Source organism: Schistocerca americana, chromosome 7, assembly GCF_021461395.2.
Source record: "Schistocerca americana isolate TAMUIC-IGC-003095 chromosome 7, iqSchAmer2.1, whole genome shotgun sequence".
Taxonomy (NCBI): domain Eukaryota; kingdom Metazoa; phylum Arthropoda; class Insecta; order Orthoptera; family Acrididae; genus Schistocerca; species Schistocerca americana.
The window spans coordinates 513,417,713-513,437,938 of NC_060125.1; the positions used below are offsets into that span (position 1 = coordinate 513,417,713).

The 20,226-nt window shown below is 44.1% G+C and overlaps 1 protein-coding gene across 1 annotated transcript in view; it reads right to left on the reverse strand.

Moving 5' to 3' along the window:
- LOC124621944 (D-aspartate oxidase) overlaps window positions 1-20,226 on the reverse strand; it is an 85,586-nt gene that overhangs the window by 11,143 nt on the left and 54,217 nt on the right. Inside the window, exon 4 of the mRNA XM_047147458.1 lies at window positions 7,996-8,227. Coding sequence (XP_047003414.1) covers window positions 7,996-8,227 — 232 coding nt within the window. The remainder of the gene's footprint in view (window positions 1-7,995; window positions 8,228-20,226) is intronic.

Here is a 20,226-nt window from a genome sequence, read left to right on the forward strand (position 1 = left end):
CTCTGTACGTTCAAGAAATGTAATTCATAATTTCAGGTATAATAAAAAACCATATCGCGAAGGAAAAATCGACATAAAATAGTATCACAATTAAAACGTATGGTCTAAGTATGTAACATATTCCTGCATGGTACGTGTGCGCGCGTGTGCGTGTGTGTGTGTGTGTGTGTGTTTATGTTCGTTACCACGTGCTCCACATGGTGCCGCGTGTTAGCTTTAACAAACGTCCTCATCACAACGGGAGAACTCGTCCTACCTTCTACTTCTCTCAACAATTATTTTCTGCCGAGTCCTCTCGGCGGAAAAGGTTCTATTATCCCGAACCACCATGTTTCATTCTCCCTCATTAAACTTCTTAAATTCCAGGCCTAAAATCTTTCGCTACAGTCCAACCAAACCAACGTACGTTGATTGACAAATTTTCATTAAAACGCAGAAGTGCTGTTGGGAACGTCTCTAGAAACGCTTTTCTGATGCGATGTCATGTTGTTAGTTTGCAGTTATGTGAAGCTTTAATATGGCGTTTTGGAGGAAAATCATTTCTTTTGAAGTTTTCGACAGCTGCGTAGATCAAACCCGCAGTAGATGAAGTTCATGTGAACTCTCAGTGGTGTTCAGTGGTGCCAGGATTAAGGAGCTCAAATGTGGCCGTAAAACTCACAAAAGAAGTAGAAGCGCGCTGCTGCCAAACCATTTGAAGCCAACACGAAGTAGACAACTCAAAAAGTTCACATCATAGTGCAAGATGATAAAGTAAATTTTCGTAAACTAACTGCAAACGTAATCTCTAATGAAATACACTCCTGGAAATGGAAAAAAGAACACATTGACACCGGTGTGTCAGACCCACCATACTTGCTCCGGACACTGCGAGAGGGCTGTACAAGCAATGATCACACGCACGGCACAGCGGACACACCAGGAACCGCGGTGTTGGCCGTCGAATGGCGCTAGCTGCGCAGCATTTGTGCACCGCCGCCGTCAGTGTCAGCCAGTTTGCCGTGGCATACGGAGCTCCATCGCAGTCTTTAACACTGGTAGCATGCCGCGACAGCGTGGACGTGAACCGTATGTGCAGTTGACGGACTTTGAGCGAGGGCGTATAGTGGGGATGCGGGAGGCCGGGTGGACGTACCGCTGAATTGCTCAACACGTGGGGCGTGAGGTCTCCACAGTACATCGATGTTGTCGCCAGTGGTCGGCGGAAGCTGCACGTGCCCGTCGACCTGGGACCGGACCGCAGCGACGCACGGATGCACGCCAAGACCGTAGGATCCTACGCAGTGCCGTAGGGGACCGCACCGCCACTTCCCAGCAAATTAGGGACACTGTTGCTCCTGGGGTATCGGCGAGGACCATTCCCAACCGTCTCCATGAAGCTGGGCTACGGTCCCGCACACCGTTAGGCCGTCTTCCGCTCACGCCCCAACATCGTGCAGCCCGCCTCCAGTGGTGTCGCGACAGGCGTGAATGGAGGGACGAATGGAGACGTGTCGTCTTCAGCGATGAGAGTCGCTTCTGCCTTGGTGCCAATGATGGTCGTATGCGTGTTTGGCGCCATGCAGGTGCGCGCTACAATCAGGACTGCATACGACCGAGGCACACAGGGCCAACACCCGGCATCATGGTGTGGGGAGCGATCTCCTACACTGGCCGTACACCACTGGTGATCGTCGAGGGGACACTGAATAGTGCACGGTACATCCAAACCGTCATCGAACCCATCGTTCTACCATTCCTAGACCGGCAAGGGAACGTGCTGTTCCAACAGGACAATGCACGTCCGCATGTATCCCGTGCCACCCAACGTGCTCTAGAAGGTGTAAGTCAACTACCCTGGCCAGCAAGATCTCCGGATCTGTCCCCCATTGAGCATGTTTGGGACTGGATGAAGCGTCGTCTCACGCGGTCTGCACGTCCAGCACGAACGCTGGTCCAACTGAGGCGCCAGGTGGAAATGGCATGGCAAGCCGTTCCACAGGACTACATCCAGGATCTCTACGATCGTCTCCATGGGAGAATAGCAGCCTGCATTGCTGCGAAAGGTGGATATACACTGTACTATTGCCGACATTGTGCATGCTCTGTTGCCTGTGTCTATGTGCCTGTGGTTCTGTCAGTGTGATCATGTAATGTATCTGACCCCAGGAATGTGTCAATAAAGTTTCCCCTTCCTGGGACAATGAATTCACGGTGTTCTTATTTCAATTTCCAGGAGTGTAGTTCACTTAATTCCTCTCGAAAGGCTGCACTAGGAAAATACCAGTAAACTCAGAGTCTAACGACTGCTGACTTTTGACCAAAAATCGCAGCACATTCAGAGCATGCAGTGTAGTTTGCACTGAATCGTGACAGTTGGCAACTTGTTCCATCGTTGCTCATCTGAGTTATTTAATGAATTGTTTGCATGTTCCAGGAGCCACGATTTCGCTCCCTCGAAATGATGTAGAATGTATCAGTTTGTTTGCAATATATTTCGAATAAAATCGTCTCTGTTTCTAAGCAGCGACATTCGATTAAAACACTCCAGCCTCCGATATTAGTGTCCGCCATAGTTATAGTAATACTGAGTAAACCTACAGACCTTGGGGTGGCACAATATTCTGCTTACACAGGGAAGACAGTAGCGTTTGGAATCTTCCAGAGGAAGGCAACAATAACGCATGCGTGGTTAGGAGAGCTGAGTGAACTTGACAACCTCTTGGCATTAACTGTCTGCCTGAAGGCTGAATGACGTCAGGTGGCGCGAGCCACATTTGAAACAGCCGCTTCCTTAAAATAAGGAAGGAGGGAAGATTGAGTTTAACGTACCGTTGACATCGAAGTCATTAGAGACGGAGCACAAGTTCGGATGGTGCCAAGGATGGGGAAGCAAATCGGCCGTGCCCTTTCAAAAGAACCATGCTGCCATTTGTCTGGAGCGATTTAGGGAAATCACAGAAATCCCAGATCTGGATGGGCAGACGAGGGTTTGAACCTTCGTCCACCCAAATGCGAGTCCAGTGTGCTAACCGCTGCGCCACCTCGCTCGGTCGCTTCAAAAAAGTGTTAAGCACGCGTTTGGTTCGCATTCAGAGATTCCTGATTTCCATCAAGATCATGGCAGTTTAATCCACTTTTGATCGCTTCTTATGAGGTTCCTCTTACATTGTGACCTGTTTCTCAGGAATACTATCATTCACAAGTTTAATACAGACAATCGAAATTATCATAGATGAAATTGAGGCTCTGGAACATATAATTTCATAGGAATTTATTTAGTTGGGGGATAGTGAGGGAATAGTAGAACTTACACAGTCATGAACGGGGGAAGACTAAGAGCCGTAGCTTGTGCCTAGTACACATCCCATGTCCCGCTGATTCGATTTAAACGTCGTTACGTATTTTTAATTCATATAGTCCATTCCATCAAAATAGACAATATCCTATAACTGTGAATGAGCGAAATACGTAAGTCCGTCATTGTTTATTTGACAAGCATTTCGACACTAACGATTCCAATTAAACTCACACTTATCACTACTGTTGCAGTGTCGTCTTCACTACGGTTAGTGTCATTCTATATTGTACCTCACGAAAACAATGAAGATTTAGCTGTAACATCGTGTATGGGCAATTACTGTTCCTAATTGTTCACAAGTGATTGTTAAATTTAACTACTTAAATCTCTTTTAATCTCAACATTATTTCTTTAATGATTGCTCATTAACAATCTTTTCACCCTTATTACTAATTAATAAAAAATCGTTCAAATGGCCCTGAGCACTATGGGACTTAACATCTGAGGTCATCAGACCCCTAGAACTTAGAACTACTTAAACCTAACTAACCTAAGGACATCACACATATCCATGCCCGAGGCAGGATTCGAACCTACGACCGTAGCGGTCGCGCGGTTCCAGACTGTAGCGCCTAGAACCGCTCGGCCACCCCGACCGGCACTAATTAATATCCTGAACAGAATTTTACATAAAATGACAATCGGGAGGGCAATCATGATGTATATAATTTTTATTTGATAGTCTTTATTGCAAAGTTTTCCGAATAAAATTACCGGTTTCGTCTATTCCATACAATTTTGAAGACAGACGGCAATCGCATAGCCGTAAACGGTAACGTCATTAAAAAAAACTTTGTAATCATGACAATCAAATAAAAATTACAATTACTATTCTTCTTTTCGTCAAGTTTCCCCTACACGAAAAAACAGCATAATTTCCATTTTTCGCTTTGAATCCTTCTAAACGAGACTTGTACAATGGAATAGCTTAATGGTGCACTGCCAGACAACAAAAAAAAAAAAAAAAAAAAAAAAAAAAAAAAAAAAAAAAAAAAAAAATTAAGCACCAAGAATTGGAAGAGGGAAGAAAATGAAACTTCAAGGGTTGAGAGGGCTGTTATTCTACTTCACGGGCTATTCCAGTGATTACAAAATCGAGTCAAATTTACAAAAATGACGTCCTTCCCAACCGAATAAGTGCATACCTCGCAGCCCCGCCACTCCTGGTCTGGATGTATGCACTTATTCGGTTGGGAAGGACGTCATAATGTCGTATCCTCTTCTGAGATAAGCTGGACCACAGCTGTTGCAACTCGTCCTTGATATCCCGAGTACAGGAAATGGGTCGGAGCTGACGTTTCAGCTGCTCACTCACGTGCTCTATAGGGGAGATATTTGGGGATCTTCCTGGCCTCTGGACTACCTAAACGTTATGCAGACAGTTCATAAAGGTACGTAGCATGTGTTGATCAGCATTGTCCTGATGAAAAATGGCACGACGATGCTGTCGCATGAGAGAACGCAAGATGCCCGTTGTGCCGTCAAAGTTCTCTCAGTCACTATCAATCGATGTCATGCCCGATGGCTACCCACATCGTGACGCCAGAAGTAACATCGCTGTGCCTCTCCAAAACAGTGAGATAATGGGACCTCTTCCCCGGCTACCACCGTACTCGCCGACAGTGGTTATCTAGGGTATGCAGAACCGCGATTCATCACTAAATACAGTTCTGCACCATTCATCACCAGTGCATGCTTCCCACCATCCCAAATGCAGCCGTTTGCGCTGTGGTTAACGGCAGCCTACGAATGGAACGGTAACTCCTTAGTTCGACTTCTGCTAGTCTCCGATTAATAATGCGGAATGACAGAAGATGGGCGGGGAGTCCATTACTTGTTCCCAGATAACAAACGCGTATGTGAAGCGATTGTATGTACTTGGACTATAGGGCTATTCTCCCAGGTTGATCGGAGCCTTGACGAAGAGTACGCCTGTCATCACGTTTCCATGCAGTCCGCCACTGGGCCACTGGCACATCCAGATGCCTTACAAATCCGGATATTTCACGGTTCGACCAGCCGGCACAATGGAGCCTCACAATAAAGCCTATCTGAAACTCTGTTAGGTGCTGATATCGCTGTTCCACACGAGCACGCGGCATCTCTGTATCCTCCATAGTGATCTCTTAGCATCTGATGCTGTTCACGCACTTTATATACCGTCTCAGGCCTGGTAACGGCACTAAACACGATCAACACTAACGTACTCTGTTCGCCATTCTACCTGTCACAGAGAACTGAAACTCTATCACTTACATACCGGCCGACGGTGTGTATATGTATGAAGTTATATTGACATCCGACCGTTCCTTCTTTTTTTACGTAAGGAAGTGTACTTAAAGAATTAATTAATAGCTTGAGTTATGTCGGTATGGATAAGTTGCCGCCCGCATCTCGTGGTCGTGCGGTAGCGTTCTCGCTTCCAACGCCTGGGTTCCCGGGTTCGATTCCCGGGGGGGCAGGGATTTTCTCTGCCTCGTGATGGCTGGGTGTTGTGTGCTGTCCTTAGGTTAGTTAGGTTTAAGTAGTTCTAAGTTCTAGGGGACTGATGGCCATAGCTGTTAAGTCCCATAGTGCTCAGAGCCATTTTTTTTTTAACTTGCCCGCCCGGCTAGCCATGCTGTCTAAAACACTGCTTTCCGAGCGGGAAGGTGTGCCGGTCCCTGGTATAAATCCGCCCTGCCGATTAGTGTCGAGGTCCGGTGTGCCGACCAGCCTGTGGATGGTTTTTAAGGCGGTTTTCCATCTGCCTCGGCGAGTGCGGGCTGGTTCCCCTTGTTCCGCCTCAGTTACACTATGTCCTGCGTTGGTTGCGCAAACTCTGTCTCCATGTACGCGTACACCATTATTACTCTACCATGCAAACATTGGGGTTACACTCGTCTGGAATGAGACGTTCCCGGGGAGGGGTGGGGAGTCCACTGGGGGCGAACCGCACAATAACCCTGGGTTCGGTGTGGGGCGGCGGTGGGGTGAGTGGATTGCTGCAGCCTGTTGGGGATTGTGTACCTCTGAGGGCTACGGTTGGGTCGAAGGCTCTCCGTCGTTTCTAGGTCCCCAGTTCAATACACACATGCATGGATAACTTCGTTTTGGTATTATCGAGGTATGACTACGAATTTAATTACAGTAGTTCAAAAGAGAAACGCCTTTCGCATGATGCACATTAAGTTCTTTTTTTTTTTTTTTGTGCATCCAGACGCGTTTCGCCTTAGTTAGAAGACATCTTCAGTGAGTGCCCTGAAACAGTACATGAGTTTTTCGTCCGCAGATACAGGTTATTGTTTGCACATCCAGGTTATAGATTTAAAACATTTGGTTGAGGTTTTTATAATAAACTAATCAGCGTCTAATTCATTATTTTTAAAGTAAACAGCTTCCCCTCAGGTGGCAAATTGGTTGAAAGTATATGCTTTTCTTTTTGGTCACTGTTTTCAACGTATAGCAATTTAATTGCCATTTTCTGTGTGTAGCCAACTTTCAAATGTTTCCCTTTCAACCTTTTTTTTTCTGTGAATATATGCGTGTTCATGTCAGTTCTGTTGTTTGTTTGTGTGTGCACTATTTTATTCTTTAATTTTTTCTATTTTTTCACGTACATTTATATTCTTGTGAGAGAAATGGGATTCGTGATGTATTGGGATTGCTATCTGTTACACGGTCAATCAGTGTGAACAGTGAGTAGTTAGTCGTATTCACTTGGTCATTTAGTAGTATCTTCCTTTCAGCCTTTATGTCGCAAGTGTGGTAATTTTCTTGTAAGATTATGAGGTTTTTTTCATTATTTATTGTATTTTCATGTCTTTCTCTCTTGTAGTAGGTTTGTGATTATTTTCTCTTAAATGTCCTGCAAAATTTGAGTGGCTTGTCCGATATTTCCATACTCTGACATGTTCTTTGTACCTAGTATCGAAAGATCTGCTGGTTTGTCCTACGTATCTTCCACCACATGTGTTGCATTGTTGTTGGTATGTTCCTGCTTTCTGATACCTGTCTGTGTCTTTTGTTATTTTTGGAATGAACTTTTGGATTGAACTGTCTCTTTTGAATGCTATGTTTATGCCTTGTCTTTTGAAAATGTTTGTTACTTTATTTGTGAGTTTGTGCTTTTAGGTCATTGTGTACTACCTTGAAGCTTCTTTCTTGTTTTGATGCATTCATTATGTCGTTGTTCTGTTGCTGTGTGTTCTTGTTTGTGTGGTGTTATGTTGTGCTGTTGATGTTGTTGTTGTTGTTGGCTGTATATGTGTCATGTGGCATCTCTAGTGACGTGTACGTTACGTGCTTCAGTGTTGTCCCACCACAATTAAGTCTGTCAGTGTCGCTATGATATGCCGTGTTTCCTTGACCTAGAAGATCCTTTAACTTACAGACAAGAGTAGGAAGTGGGCAGCACAAACAAAATTATGTTTTCTACACATATTTCGAATTTAATTGAAGTCTTATCTCAACGATGGCTGCTTGAAATTAATGTTTGTCAAACGAAGGCGAAGAGTACGGTTCGAAACGTGTTAAGCTATGATGATTTAAAAATAAATTTATGAAGCTCCTTAATCCTTACTGCGAGTGGGAAGGTACAACATCGCGGAAGGCATAAAGGAAACCGGCCATATTAAACCCCGAGTGTTTGAGTAGAGAAGTGGTCGAGCACCCACCCTGGCGACCTGCCCGCGGATAGGGAAGACGGGGTCGTCGTCATCCTTGACGAACTTGGCGGCGCCGAGGCCGGCGCAGTTGACGACGGCGTCGTATTCCCTTTCGAGATGTCTGAGGTCGCGCACGGAGTACGGGTGCACCAGCTTCCCTCCTCGGCTCCTGAACTCCTCCAGCAGGCTGGGCAGCCACCGCGCGGGCTCCGCCGTCAGCGTCACCATGCTGAAGCCGCTCCTGCCACAGGCCAGCAAACACAAACATTCGATTACCTTTCCTGTTAATTTAATTCCTCGTATAAGAGAGGGATAGTAACAGTTTGCACCATCCGTCGACCATTTCCTTTCAATTATACAGCACAGATAAAAAATACCTGGCAGATACATGACGAGCAAAGAGATGTTTGAGCTAGTATGGCAGATCAAGTACCTTGGATGGACTGGGTGATAACGAACAAGGCTAGAGAGCGTCACACATTTCAGGAGCGCTTACCTACCTCCGAGTTTAACCCCAAATTTAAGAAGAGATGCCACGGCTACTGCGTCAAGCTAGGGATGTCATATATGATAAGATCATTAACTGGAGTGACCATATTGCTTTCAGATCATCAGCAAACAGTCTTCGTCCTAAAAAGTCTTACGATCACTGTTATAAAGATCGTAGAACGTAGAGTACCCTATATTACTCTGACATGAAAAACAAATGTTCGGAAATTGTTATTTAACATTTTACTGACATAAACAGTCTTATAGCAACAATTTAAAAGCTGGCCGTGGTGGCCGAGCATTTCTAGGCGCTTCAGTCCGGAACCGCGCGACTGCTTCGATCGCAGATTCGAATCCTGCCTCAGGCATGGATGTGTGTGATGTCCTTAGGCTAGTTAGGTTTAAGTAGTTCTAAGTTCTAGGGGACTGATGACCTCAGATGTTAAGTCCCATAGTGCTCAGAGCCATTTGAACAATGTTTTGAACAATTTAAACTCATAACAAGTGTTCAAAGTGAGGGCCACAAATCTCAGATAATCCATTGTCAGAAAAGAACCCAGGGTTTAAAATCGTCTCGTCCCAATAACTGCACACTTTGTTTGTAATAAGAGTGTAATTACTGTATCATCAGCAGTCTCCACATCGTCCTTTTCGAAGAGTGCATTATAAGATAAGTTTACTAGTGCTTATTGATGGATCTTCTCACGCGCAATACAGCATCATCATCTTCAGCTGTACCTGAAAGTCTACCATCATTTTTCAAAAAGCTACTAAATGTTCAATTAAATTTTTGAAGCAAGTTTCGCTCTGACTTCTGGCTAAATTTTAGGCATGGTTTACTGTTATCAAAATCTGACTCATAAATTCTAACGACCGTTTAACTACTTTCGCAATCGAAACGGAGAATTTATTTGAAATTTTCTGGAATCACTATTCATATAGTTTGACCAGTAATGCTGTTACGTGAGTGCTAGACAATGCATTTTCCATATGGATGTTATGAAATAAAGCACTCAGAATGAGAACTTTCAGCCCCTAAGAAACAACAACGAGAACTGTGTTGAAGGGACTTATCTACCGATGTCGTTGCTCCCAACTGCATGTATCAGCAAACCCCGGCTCGACGACTTACTTGATAGCTATAAATACCACAAAAGGCACCAGGATAATGTATGGTGAAGAGAAGGAGGTGTTTCCCTTAGTGTGAATAAATAAGGAAAAAGGAAACTGATACCATAAGGAAACACAGCACTCATGAAGGGTTATAGCCCTAAAGCCACATAGTTGCAAATTCGGAAAAGGGAAACCAGTTACTGTAATGAAAAGGCAAACGTCTAATTGTGCTACAAAGACAGTCTAATGTTTACAAATATTACACACGATATAAAACTCCATATGGGTCATTACAACCGTTTCAAACAAAAAAAAATGGTTCAAATGGCTCTAAGCACTATGGGACTTAACATCTGAGGTCATCAGTCCCCTAGACATAGAACTACTTAAACCTAACTAACCTAAGGACATCACACACATCCATGCCCGAGGCAGGATTCGAACTTGCGACCGTCGCAGCAGCGCAGTTGCGGACTGAAGCGCCTAGAATAGCTCGGCCACAGCGGCCGGCCATCTGGTTTCAAATATCACGCAAAAATCTTAAATAATTCCTGTATGTCACATGAACCAAAAATATTACTATAAAATCGTTCCTCATTTTTTTTAGACGAAAGACAGAGAGTACATGCCACTAATGTTCATGGATGTGACAGTCAATAATGGATATCACCACCTAATTGGTCACGTGGTTCCGGTCTCATCACAAAGAAAAGTCGGTTTACGTCATCATATGAACAAACTCAAATCAGGAGAATTAATTCTGTATAAACATTAATCAAAAGCCACATAATCTGCAAGAAGCGAAAGTGATTGTGTGAACTGTATTGATTAACCCAAAAGCATGCGGCGGCCTCACCGAAGTAAGTGAAACAGCATGCTGTTCTGCAGTGTTCGTCTGCAAACTATAATGAAAACGTCCACACCACACAAAGGCTAACCCAAGAGTACTTTCCTGTTCAAATACGTTGTCTCAACTCGAATTTTTGCGCTAGACACCACCCGAGATTGCCCAGCAATATAGAGGTGGCCGGCCAGAAAAATGCTGATTGGCAGACTATAATACTTCGCGCGTGAAAACGAGACAAGCGCGCAGCGAGATTGCGTGCGTGCTCAATGAAAAGGAGTCAGGCAGAACCTTGGACAGCTCTCTGCGTTTTGGCCAACCGAATTTCTCTTACATTTCCACACAATAAATTTCTTCCAGTTAGGACAATACCTGCTTCGAAATTTTTCTCTGTATATTCATTCAGTTTCCCAGCACTGCAAATTATACATTGCATGAGTATCTGCAAATTCCTGCTACTGTTGTTGTTGTTGTTGTTGCGTTCTTCAGTCCAAAGACGGGTTTGGTGCAGCTCTCCACATTATTCTATCCTATGTAAGCCAGTTATCTCCAAATAATTACTGTAACCTACTTTCATTTGAACCTGCTTACTGTATTCATCTCTTTGACTCCGTTACAATTTTAACCTCCCTCCCTCCCCCCAGCTTCCCCTCCACTACCACACTGACAGTTCCTTCATGTTTCGGGATGCTCCCTATCAACAGATCCCTTCTTCTAGCCAAGTTGTAAATTCATGCAGTTTCGTAAACTACAGGCAGATGGTTTATTGGATTGGAGCTGGCACCCGATAGCATCCCAGCTGTCATCCGTCGAGTTTAGATCAGGGGATTTGGTGGCCAAGAAGTCAACGTGATTTCACTATCACTCTCTTCACACCACTAGAGCACGGTTCTCGCCTTGTGTCACGGACAGTTATCCTGCTCGAAGATGACACCGCCATCAGGGAAGAGATCAAGCGTGAAGTGATGCATGTGGCTCGCAATAATCTTCATGTAGTTCACAGCTGTTCGATTACTGCCACAGGTCCCACTGAAGTGCAGGTGAATGTCCCAGTTACTACAATACTGCACCCGCCGTCATGAGTCCGTGGCATGGTGAATGATTCAAGCAGCCATTCTCATCGATGACGGCGTATCCGGAAACGACAATTGGTCTGATGTAGCAAGAAATGTCATTCCCCTGATCAAGAGAGATGTTTCCAATGATCCAAGGTACAATTTCGATAATTGCATGCCCACTGTAGTCGTAACTGACGGTGTCGTTGGGTTAACGTGGGGATACGTTAGGGTCACCTACTGCGGAGCCCTATGTTCAAAATGTGCACTCTATGTGTTGTCCCAAACACTTGTGCCTGATCCAGTAATATACTGTGTTGTCAGATCTGCCAGAAACCGCCACATATCATGCGTTAAAGAGAGAGCAAGCCTCCGACTTCCACATCCTGTGATGACGCGTGGGGGTCCAAGACCTTGTCGCCTTCTAGTGGTTTCACAGCCCTTCAACAGTTTTCTGCAGACGCTCACGACAGTGGCGAGGGAACAGTTGGCCAGCTTCGCCGTTTCCGAAATACCAATTTCCAGATGCCGCGCCATAAGTATCAGCCCTTTGTCAAAGTCGCTTATGTCAGTGTATTTCATAATATGCAACCCGTATCATCCCTAGAATGAAACTCCATTCATCTCAGCTCCGTTTAAGTACTGTTCTTACCGCGTCACGTGCCCACAACGGTAGCAGGCTGCATCTACATCTACATGGATACGCTGCAAATCACATTTAAGTGCCTGGCAGAGAGTTCATCGAACCACCTTCACAATTCTCTATTATTCCAATTTCGTATATCGCGCGGGAAGAATGAACACCTATATCTTTCCGTACGAGCTCTGATTTCCCTTATTTTATCGTGGTGATCGTTTCTCCCTATGCAGGTCGACGTCAACAAAATATTTTCGCATTCGGAGGAGAAAGTTGGTGATTGGAATTTCGTGAGAAGGTTCCGTCGCAGCGAAAAACGCCTTTGTTTCAATGATTGCCACTTCAATGCACGTATCATGTCTGTGGAACTATCTCCCCTATTTCGCGATTATACAAAACGTGCTGCCTTTCTTTGAACTTTTTCGATGTACTCCGTCAGTCCTATCTGGTAAGAATCCCACACCGTGCAGCAGTATTCTAAAAGAGGATCGATAAGACCTTAGTAGGTCTGTTACATTTTCTAAGTGTCCTGCCAATAAAATGCAGTCTTTGGTTGGCCTTCCCCACAACATATTCTACGTGTTCCTCCCAATTTAAGCTGTTCGTAATTGTAATACCTAGGTATTTAGTTGAATTTACGGCTTTTAGAGTAGACTGATTTATCGTGTAACCTAAGTTTAACAAGTTCCTTTTAGCACTCATGTGGATGACCTCACACTTTTCGTTATTTAAGGTCAACTGCCACTTTTCGCACCATTCAGATATCTTTGCTAAATCGTTTTGTAGTTTGTTTTGATCTTCTGATGTCTTTATTAGTCGATAAACGACAGCGTCATCTGCAGACAACCGAAGACGGCTGCTCAGATTGTCTCCAAAAGCGTTTATATAGATAAGGAACAGCAAAGGGCCTATAACACTACCTTGGGGAACGCCAGAAATCACTTCTGTTTTACTCGATGACTTTCCGCCAATTACTACGAACTGTGATCTCTCCGACAGGAAATCACAAATTCAATCACATAACTGAGACGATATTCCATAAGCACGCAATTTCACTACGAGCCGCTTGTGTGGTACAGTGTCAAAAGCCTTCCGGAAATCCAGAACTTCGGAATCGATCTGAAATTCCTTGTCAATAGCACTCCATGTGAATAAAGAGCTAGTTGTGTTTCACAGGAACGATGTTTTCTAAACCCATGTTGACTGTGTGTCAGTAGACTGTTTTATTCGAGGTAATTCACAATGTTCGAACACAATTTATGTTCTAAAATCCTGCTACATATCGACGTTAACGACGTGGGCGTGTAATTTAGTGGATTACTCCTACTACCTTTCTTGATTAGTGTTGTGACCTGTGCTACTTTCCAGTCTTTGGGTACGTATCTTTCGTCGAGCGAACGGTTGTATATGGTTGTTAAGTATGGAGCTAATGCATCAGCATACTCCGAAAGGAAGCATTCAATATCGCAGGCGGACAGTGGTCAAATTATTTTGGTTTTTCAGTGTATTTACTACTCATCTTATCTGACAAATAGTTTCTCTCATAGCGCAAGTATAGAAATTGAAGCACGCTCCGACAAACCAGTTGAGACGATAACGTAGTAGCCACGAGAAAATTTTTGATAATATAATGGACAAACAGTAAAATGAGTCTCCACGTTGCGGCTGATATTGTTGGCACCTCAATTGAAGCAGTACGCTAGGATATTCTGCTCCGGAAACATGGCATGAAAAAGCTCAAGATACAGCAGAGCGTTTCAGCACAGAAACTGTTAATGCTTAGCAGACATCCTCAGGAATGTCTGCGAACGTTTGAGACCTTGAATGTAAATTGAGTGCATCACCACACTTCTGAATCCCAACAACAATTAAAACTGTGGAGGAAGACTGGTGAGAGTTCGTCAAAAATTCGCAAACCTTTCTTGTCTGACGAGAAGGCGATGGCTATTCTTATTCGTTTTCCAACCCGTAAAACAGATAGACTGCTCGAGCAAAGATAAAACCGGAACTGACCCATACTGCTCTACATTATTGGACCGTCTGAAACAGGAGCTGACAGAAAAACGACAAAATCTATCACGAGGACAGTGCCTCAGTCAGCTGAGTTGCAGCCACAGAGACGACGGGGAATCAGTTCGTGTTCGGACTGGTTCCTTACCCAGAAGATTTTGCTGATTTAGCAACTGTTGGTACTGTGTCGCTGAGCAGTCTCTGGCGCATATCCTGTGAAGGTGACTGTGCAGTCCGTGAACCATGACCTGCTGTGGGGACAAGTTTGCAGACTGCAGAACTCGCGACATCTGCGGCTTAGTCATTCTTCTCACTCTCCGCTGCATGCGTTATTTGCCTCCCCTTTAAGTTCAGGAAAGTGATCGAAAGCCGTGAGACCAGCAGATAAGTGAGTGACCATTCTGCATGGCATCGTCTTTGAAGAGGTCCACGTACTCGTCTCGTCCAAGACCATTTGTTGAAAAACACAGAATATTCCTAAAGTATAAACGATGAAAAGATAAAGCTAATGAAATACTTCAAGAAGGCTACGAGTGTTTTTGTCCTCGAAAGAACAGATAAGCGCTTGTTAGCATCATACTTGGCCGATGAATGGAGATCAGTTAGTTCCAGTATGATGGTAGTGGGGAAATTATGGGCAACGTTTAAACTGATTGTAAATCGTAATCTGGAGAATTATGTGCCAAGTAGGTGGATTATTTACGGAAAAGACTCACCATGGTTTAATACCACAATTTGGAAAATGTAGAGGAAACAGAGTTGCTGCACTCTCGCTTCAAAAAAGAATGTAGAAATATCGAGAAGCGAAAGCTAGTAGAAGTTGAGAAGATGGATGCGCGGAGGATATAACTTTCACCGTCATGTGTCAGCGAAAAGGCCTTAACGAGAGGCCTAGAAAATTCAGGCTCTACGTAAAATCACTAAGCGGGGCAAAGCCTTTTATTCACTTACTCGTTGACCAGTCTGGTGGGAGAATAGAAACAACAAAACGAAAGCTGAAGTTTTAAAACTGGCGTTTTAAAAAATCGTTCAGGTAGGATGATTGTACAAAGGTACCTTTGTTTGACCATAGCACAGACGACGTAAAAATGGGTATCGCGGATGTTGAGAAGCAAGGAAAAGAGATGAAAACGAAGAAGTCGCCGGGTCCGAATGGAATCCCAAATTCGGCATTGGCCCTTGCTTATCTCATATTTATTGAGAATCAAACGCACAGTACAAAGCCCCAAGAGTCTGGAAAACAGCGCAGGTGACTCCCGTATATAAGAAGAGTAAAAGGACAGATCATCAGAATTACAGGTGAGTATGCTTAACATCGGCTAGCTACAGAATTCTTGAGTATATTCTGAATTTCCGTTTAAAAGATTTCGTTGAGACAGAAAAGTTACTGTCCACAAATCAGCACGAATTTAGAAACTATCGCTCGTGCGAATCTCCTCCTGTCCTTTTCTCGTATGGCATGCTGCAAACCATGGACGAAGAATAACGGACAGCTTCCATATTCCTAGATGTCCAGAAAGCGTTTGACAGTGCCGCACTGCAGTCCGTTAATGAACGTCCGATCACACGGAATAGATTCTCAGGTACGTGAGTGACTCGAAGAGTTTTTACGTATTGGATCCCATTACGATGTCATCGATGGTGAGCGTCCATCAGACAACAGTATCGTCAGGAGCGCCGCATAGAAGTGTGTGGAGACGATTATTGTTCTGTGTATATTATATATAAATGATCAGACGGATAGAGTGAGCAGCAGTCTGCGACTGTATGCTGAGGACGTTGTGGTGTGCGGGGAATGACTGTAAGATATTAAAGGATGACTTAGAGATAATTTCTAGTTGCTCTAAATGTAGAAAAATGTAAGTTACAACAGATAAAATAAGTGTCGTGTGACTAGGGCCTCCCGTCGGGTAGACCGTTCGTCGGGTGCAAGTCTTTCGAGTTGACGCCACGTCGGCGACTTGCACGTCGGTGGGGAGAAGATGATGATGATGATTAGGACAACACAACACCCTGTCCCTGAGAGGAAAAAATCTCCGACTCAGCAGGAAATCGAACCCGGGCCCTTGGGATTGACATTCTGTCGCGCTGACCACTCAGCTGCCGGGGGCGGACAGTTAAAGCAGATGAGTAGAATAAACAAGCCTCGAATGTTTGAATATAGCGATAGTGGTATGCTGCTTTACACACTCACGTCGACTAAAAAGCTAGGAATAACATTTTAAAGCGATGGGACATAGAATTAGCACTAAGGCCGGTAGTAGGGAAGGCTCATGATCGACTTCGGTTTATTGGGAGAATTATAGGAAAGTGTAGCTCATCTATCGTGAGATTGTGTTTAGAATCCTAGAGCGACCTATTCTTCAGTGCTGCTCAGCTGTGTGTGACCTCCGCCATAGCGGATTAAAGGAAGGCAGCGAAGCATTCAGAAACGAGCTCACAGGCTTCTTAGATGTTCAAATGTGTGTAAATTCCTATAGGACCAAACTAGTGAGGTCATTGGTCCCTAGACGTACACACTACTTAAACTAATTTAACCTAACTTACGCTAAGAACAACACACATCCCAATGGCCGAGGTAGGACTTGAACCTCCGCCGGGAGGGGCCGCGCAATCCGTAACATGGCGCCTACAACCGCGCTGCCACTCCGCATGGCACAAAGATTTGTTACCGGTAGGTCCGGTCAATAACTGAGTATTACGGAAATGCTTTGTGAACTCACATGGAAGTCTCTGAAGGGAAGACGATGTTCATTTTGCAAAACACTATTGAGAAAATTTAAAAGAACCGACATTTGCATCTGAATGTATTGGAAGAAGAGAAAGGATTCTACTATCTCGGTATCAGCATTATATAGGAAGGCCGGAGCAAAGGAGATATCAGAAGTAGGTTCGCATAAGCGATGACAGCTTTCTTCAGTAAGAGAGCTTTACTGTTATCTGATATTGATGCAGATCTAACAAACAAGTTACTCAAATTGTACTTCTGGAGAATAACACTGTATGGAAATGAAACGTGGAGCATTGGGAATGAGCAGAACAAGAAACACACATGGACGGTATTTGCAGCATCAAGGTGGAGTTGTGCGACATAAATGAAAGTTGGTAGGCGTGTTTCTACATCTGAATAATGTCTATTCAAATTTCACACCAGTCTCATAAGGGTGGCGCTAGTATTATCACTATGAGGATGAAAATTAAGTTTGCTTTAAACACACGCTGTAACGATCGTGAACTTTAGTTCTCTCAGATTAGACGTGGTGAGTTGACATTAGTCAAGAATGCCTTTAAGACGCCAAAGACGCCATTATTAACACCTCACTGGGCTTGAAAGAGGTCGTGTAATTAGGCAACGAGAAGCTGGACATTATTTCTGCCATATTGCAGAAAGACTTGGCATGAATGTAGCCACAGAACATGATTGTTGGCAGCGGTGGTCTCGAGAATGTACGGTCGTAATAAGACTGGGCTGCGACGGCCACTTGCTGCTACCGAGAGGGGAGACACCGTGTTCAGCGTATAACTCTGTCGCATCGTACTGCATCTGGAGCAGTTTGTGCAGCAGTTGGGTTGGCGCCACACTGACACGGTTACTTCAAGTACAGCTATGATGCAGACGCTCTGTAGCACGCATTCGACTGACTCCAAACCACCGCCATTTGCGACTTCTACGGTGTCAAGAGAGCTCATTGGAGGGCACGGTGGAGGTCTGCTGTGTTTTCTGGAGAAAGCCGGTTCTGCCTCGTTGCCAGTAATGGCCGTGTGTTTGATTTTTCGAAATTCCACCAGTATGGAGGTGAAATAGTGGGTGAAAGGTTTTTGAAAATATGTCGCTATTAAGGCAGTTTCGAAGACAGACCAAAGGCAGAATTAACAAGGACCTCCGACTCTGGCTACCAGAATCGCTTTTTGGTCAGAGGTTCATTTGGAAAAGAGCATGCTTCTATGTCTTTAATTAGCGTGAAAAGTTTAGATGTTGCAATTTGTGAGAAACATGAAAATTCGATTAAAGAAAACAAAAAAAACTCTGTCGGCCATATAGCCTACAAGAGCGAAGCAGCAGGCACTAGGCTAGTTTGAAATATGGCATTATCTAACGATCTTAATACTAAGTTGACAGATAATGTACGGAGTTAAGACGCACTAAGAAGAATAGCATAAAACAGAAGTTGTGGGGAAAACTTACTAGAAGATGGGATAAGTTAGTGGGAGATGTTCTATGATATTCAGAAATGCCGGAAGGAGCAATAGATAGGAAAAACGGAAGAGGCAAAGGATAGAATACGCGAGATGTGTTATAGAGGCCGTTGGGTGTAGTAGGTACATAGTAGATGAAAAGATTAGCATAAGAACGAATTATGACTTTAAAAATGAGTAACAAGATCTCGATTAGTGCTAGCAGCCTGATGAGGTACAAGACTTGCATGATGTATAAATAATGTCAGCGGCCAAAATATTTGTCACACCTCTAAAAGAGCGCAGTGGTGGCTTTGGACCACAGTATGTGACGCAGAACTGCTACCTCGACGTCACGTGCTCCAAGTTACCAACCCAACGCAGGTGAAGGCAGTAGTATGACGGGCATGAGCAATCGGTTGTGCGGAATAGGCGCCGTCAGGCGCGTCTGCGTGCAGACGTGACAAAATGGCAGAAAGGAGCTATTTTAATAATTGGCAACCAATGCTGTACTGTCACAATTAAGTTGAGAGATGTTCAATTGACTCTTTTATTAGAACATGTTACGTGTTTCGGGATTACACCCATTTCAGACATCTCTTACAAAAAAAAAAGTACAAAACATAAGTGAACAGCACACTCTACGTGTCTCAACGTTACAGATATGAAATCGGGTCACATGAGTTACATACCACAAACTTCAACTCCTTCCTAACCAATCAGGCGTACACCCTTGACAGCTCAAAGAAAGTGTCGAATAACAGATGATTGTGATACAAGCAATCTTGAAGCAGAGCGTATACTGATGCCGAACAAGTCAACTAGTAGCGAAGCGCCCTCGGTAGGTGGCGCTGAATGGTCATGTGCTCCATGCGTTCACATGTAACTTAATAATTATATACTCAGCATATAACATCTCACAGGGTGTAATTACGACTACAACCGGAATGGTACTTACGTTAACGTTAACACTAAAGGAATTTTTAAAATTTTTTTTAAAAACTCCAAAATTTTTACTTTGCCATACTATACCCATAGCCAGTAGTGGCACTAAGCACAACTCAAACCATATGTCAATATAAATGAAATAATAGGGGAGGGGGGAGTTCCTTCGTGAATAAACCTTTCAACCTCCCAAATCTCTAAAAGAATACCACTAAATTAAATGTAACCAACAGTACCCGTCTTTAACTAAAACCCTGTGATCAGCTCGCGTACGCAAACGTCTTAGGCGCCATCTGTTGAAACCAACGGCAACCGCGTCGGCGGTAGCCATCCGCTTATCGAATTACAGCCAAGTGATATTCAAGGGCCATCATTGGCCAAATAGAAGCATTCAAACAACAACTTACACCTCTCCACCACATGGAAAAAAGTTTAATGGTGACAGGAAGAGCATTTTCATAAAATCCCAAAACACACACGTGGGTTATACCTCATACATTCCTTATATACACTAGTGGCACGACAATTGCCCGAATCCTATCTATGCTACCCGGATACTGGAGAGCGCTAGATTTTTAAAAAACAAAATCATCAAAAGTGTTAAAACTTTGAAGTCCAAAATCAATAAAATAAACCATTGTGTCACCAAGGACCAACCAAAGGGTACGGTGGTGAACAAATGCGTATGTGCCAACCTATCTACCCACCTAACTTTCCCTGTATGACGTTAAACTAGCCAACCACTCAGCAAAAACCTAGCGTATCATAACGGCACATGAACAGAACACCGCCATCTCCTATAAAATACACTGTCATAACTTCATATGAGGGGCTAACAGACACCAAACTCAAAATAGTATCCGTTCAAACAAGCCAAAAAACCAGTTTTTCCCACCGGAATCCTGTTCATCAAAGACTGGATGGGCAGCGTGCTGCATACGCGCATAGATCTCCTGATCTTCAAGGTTATC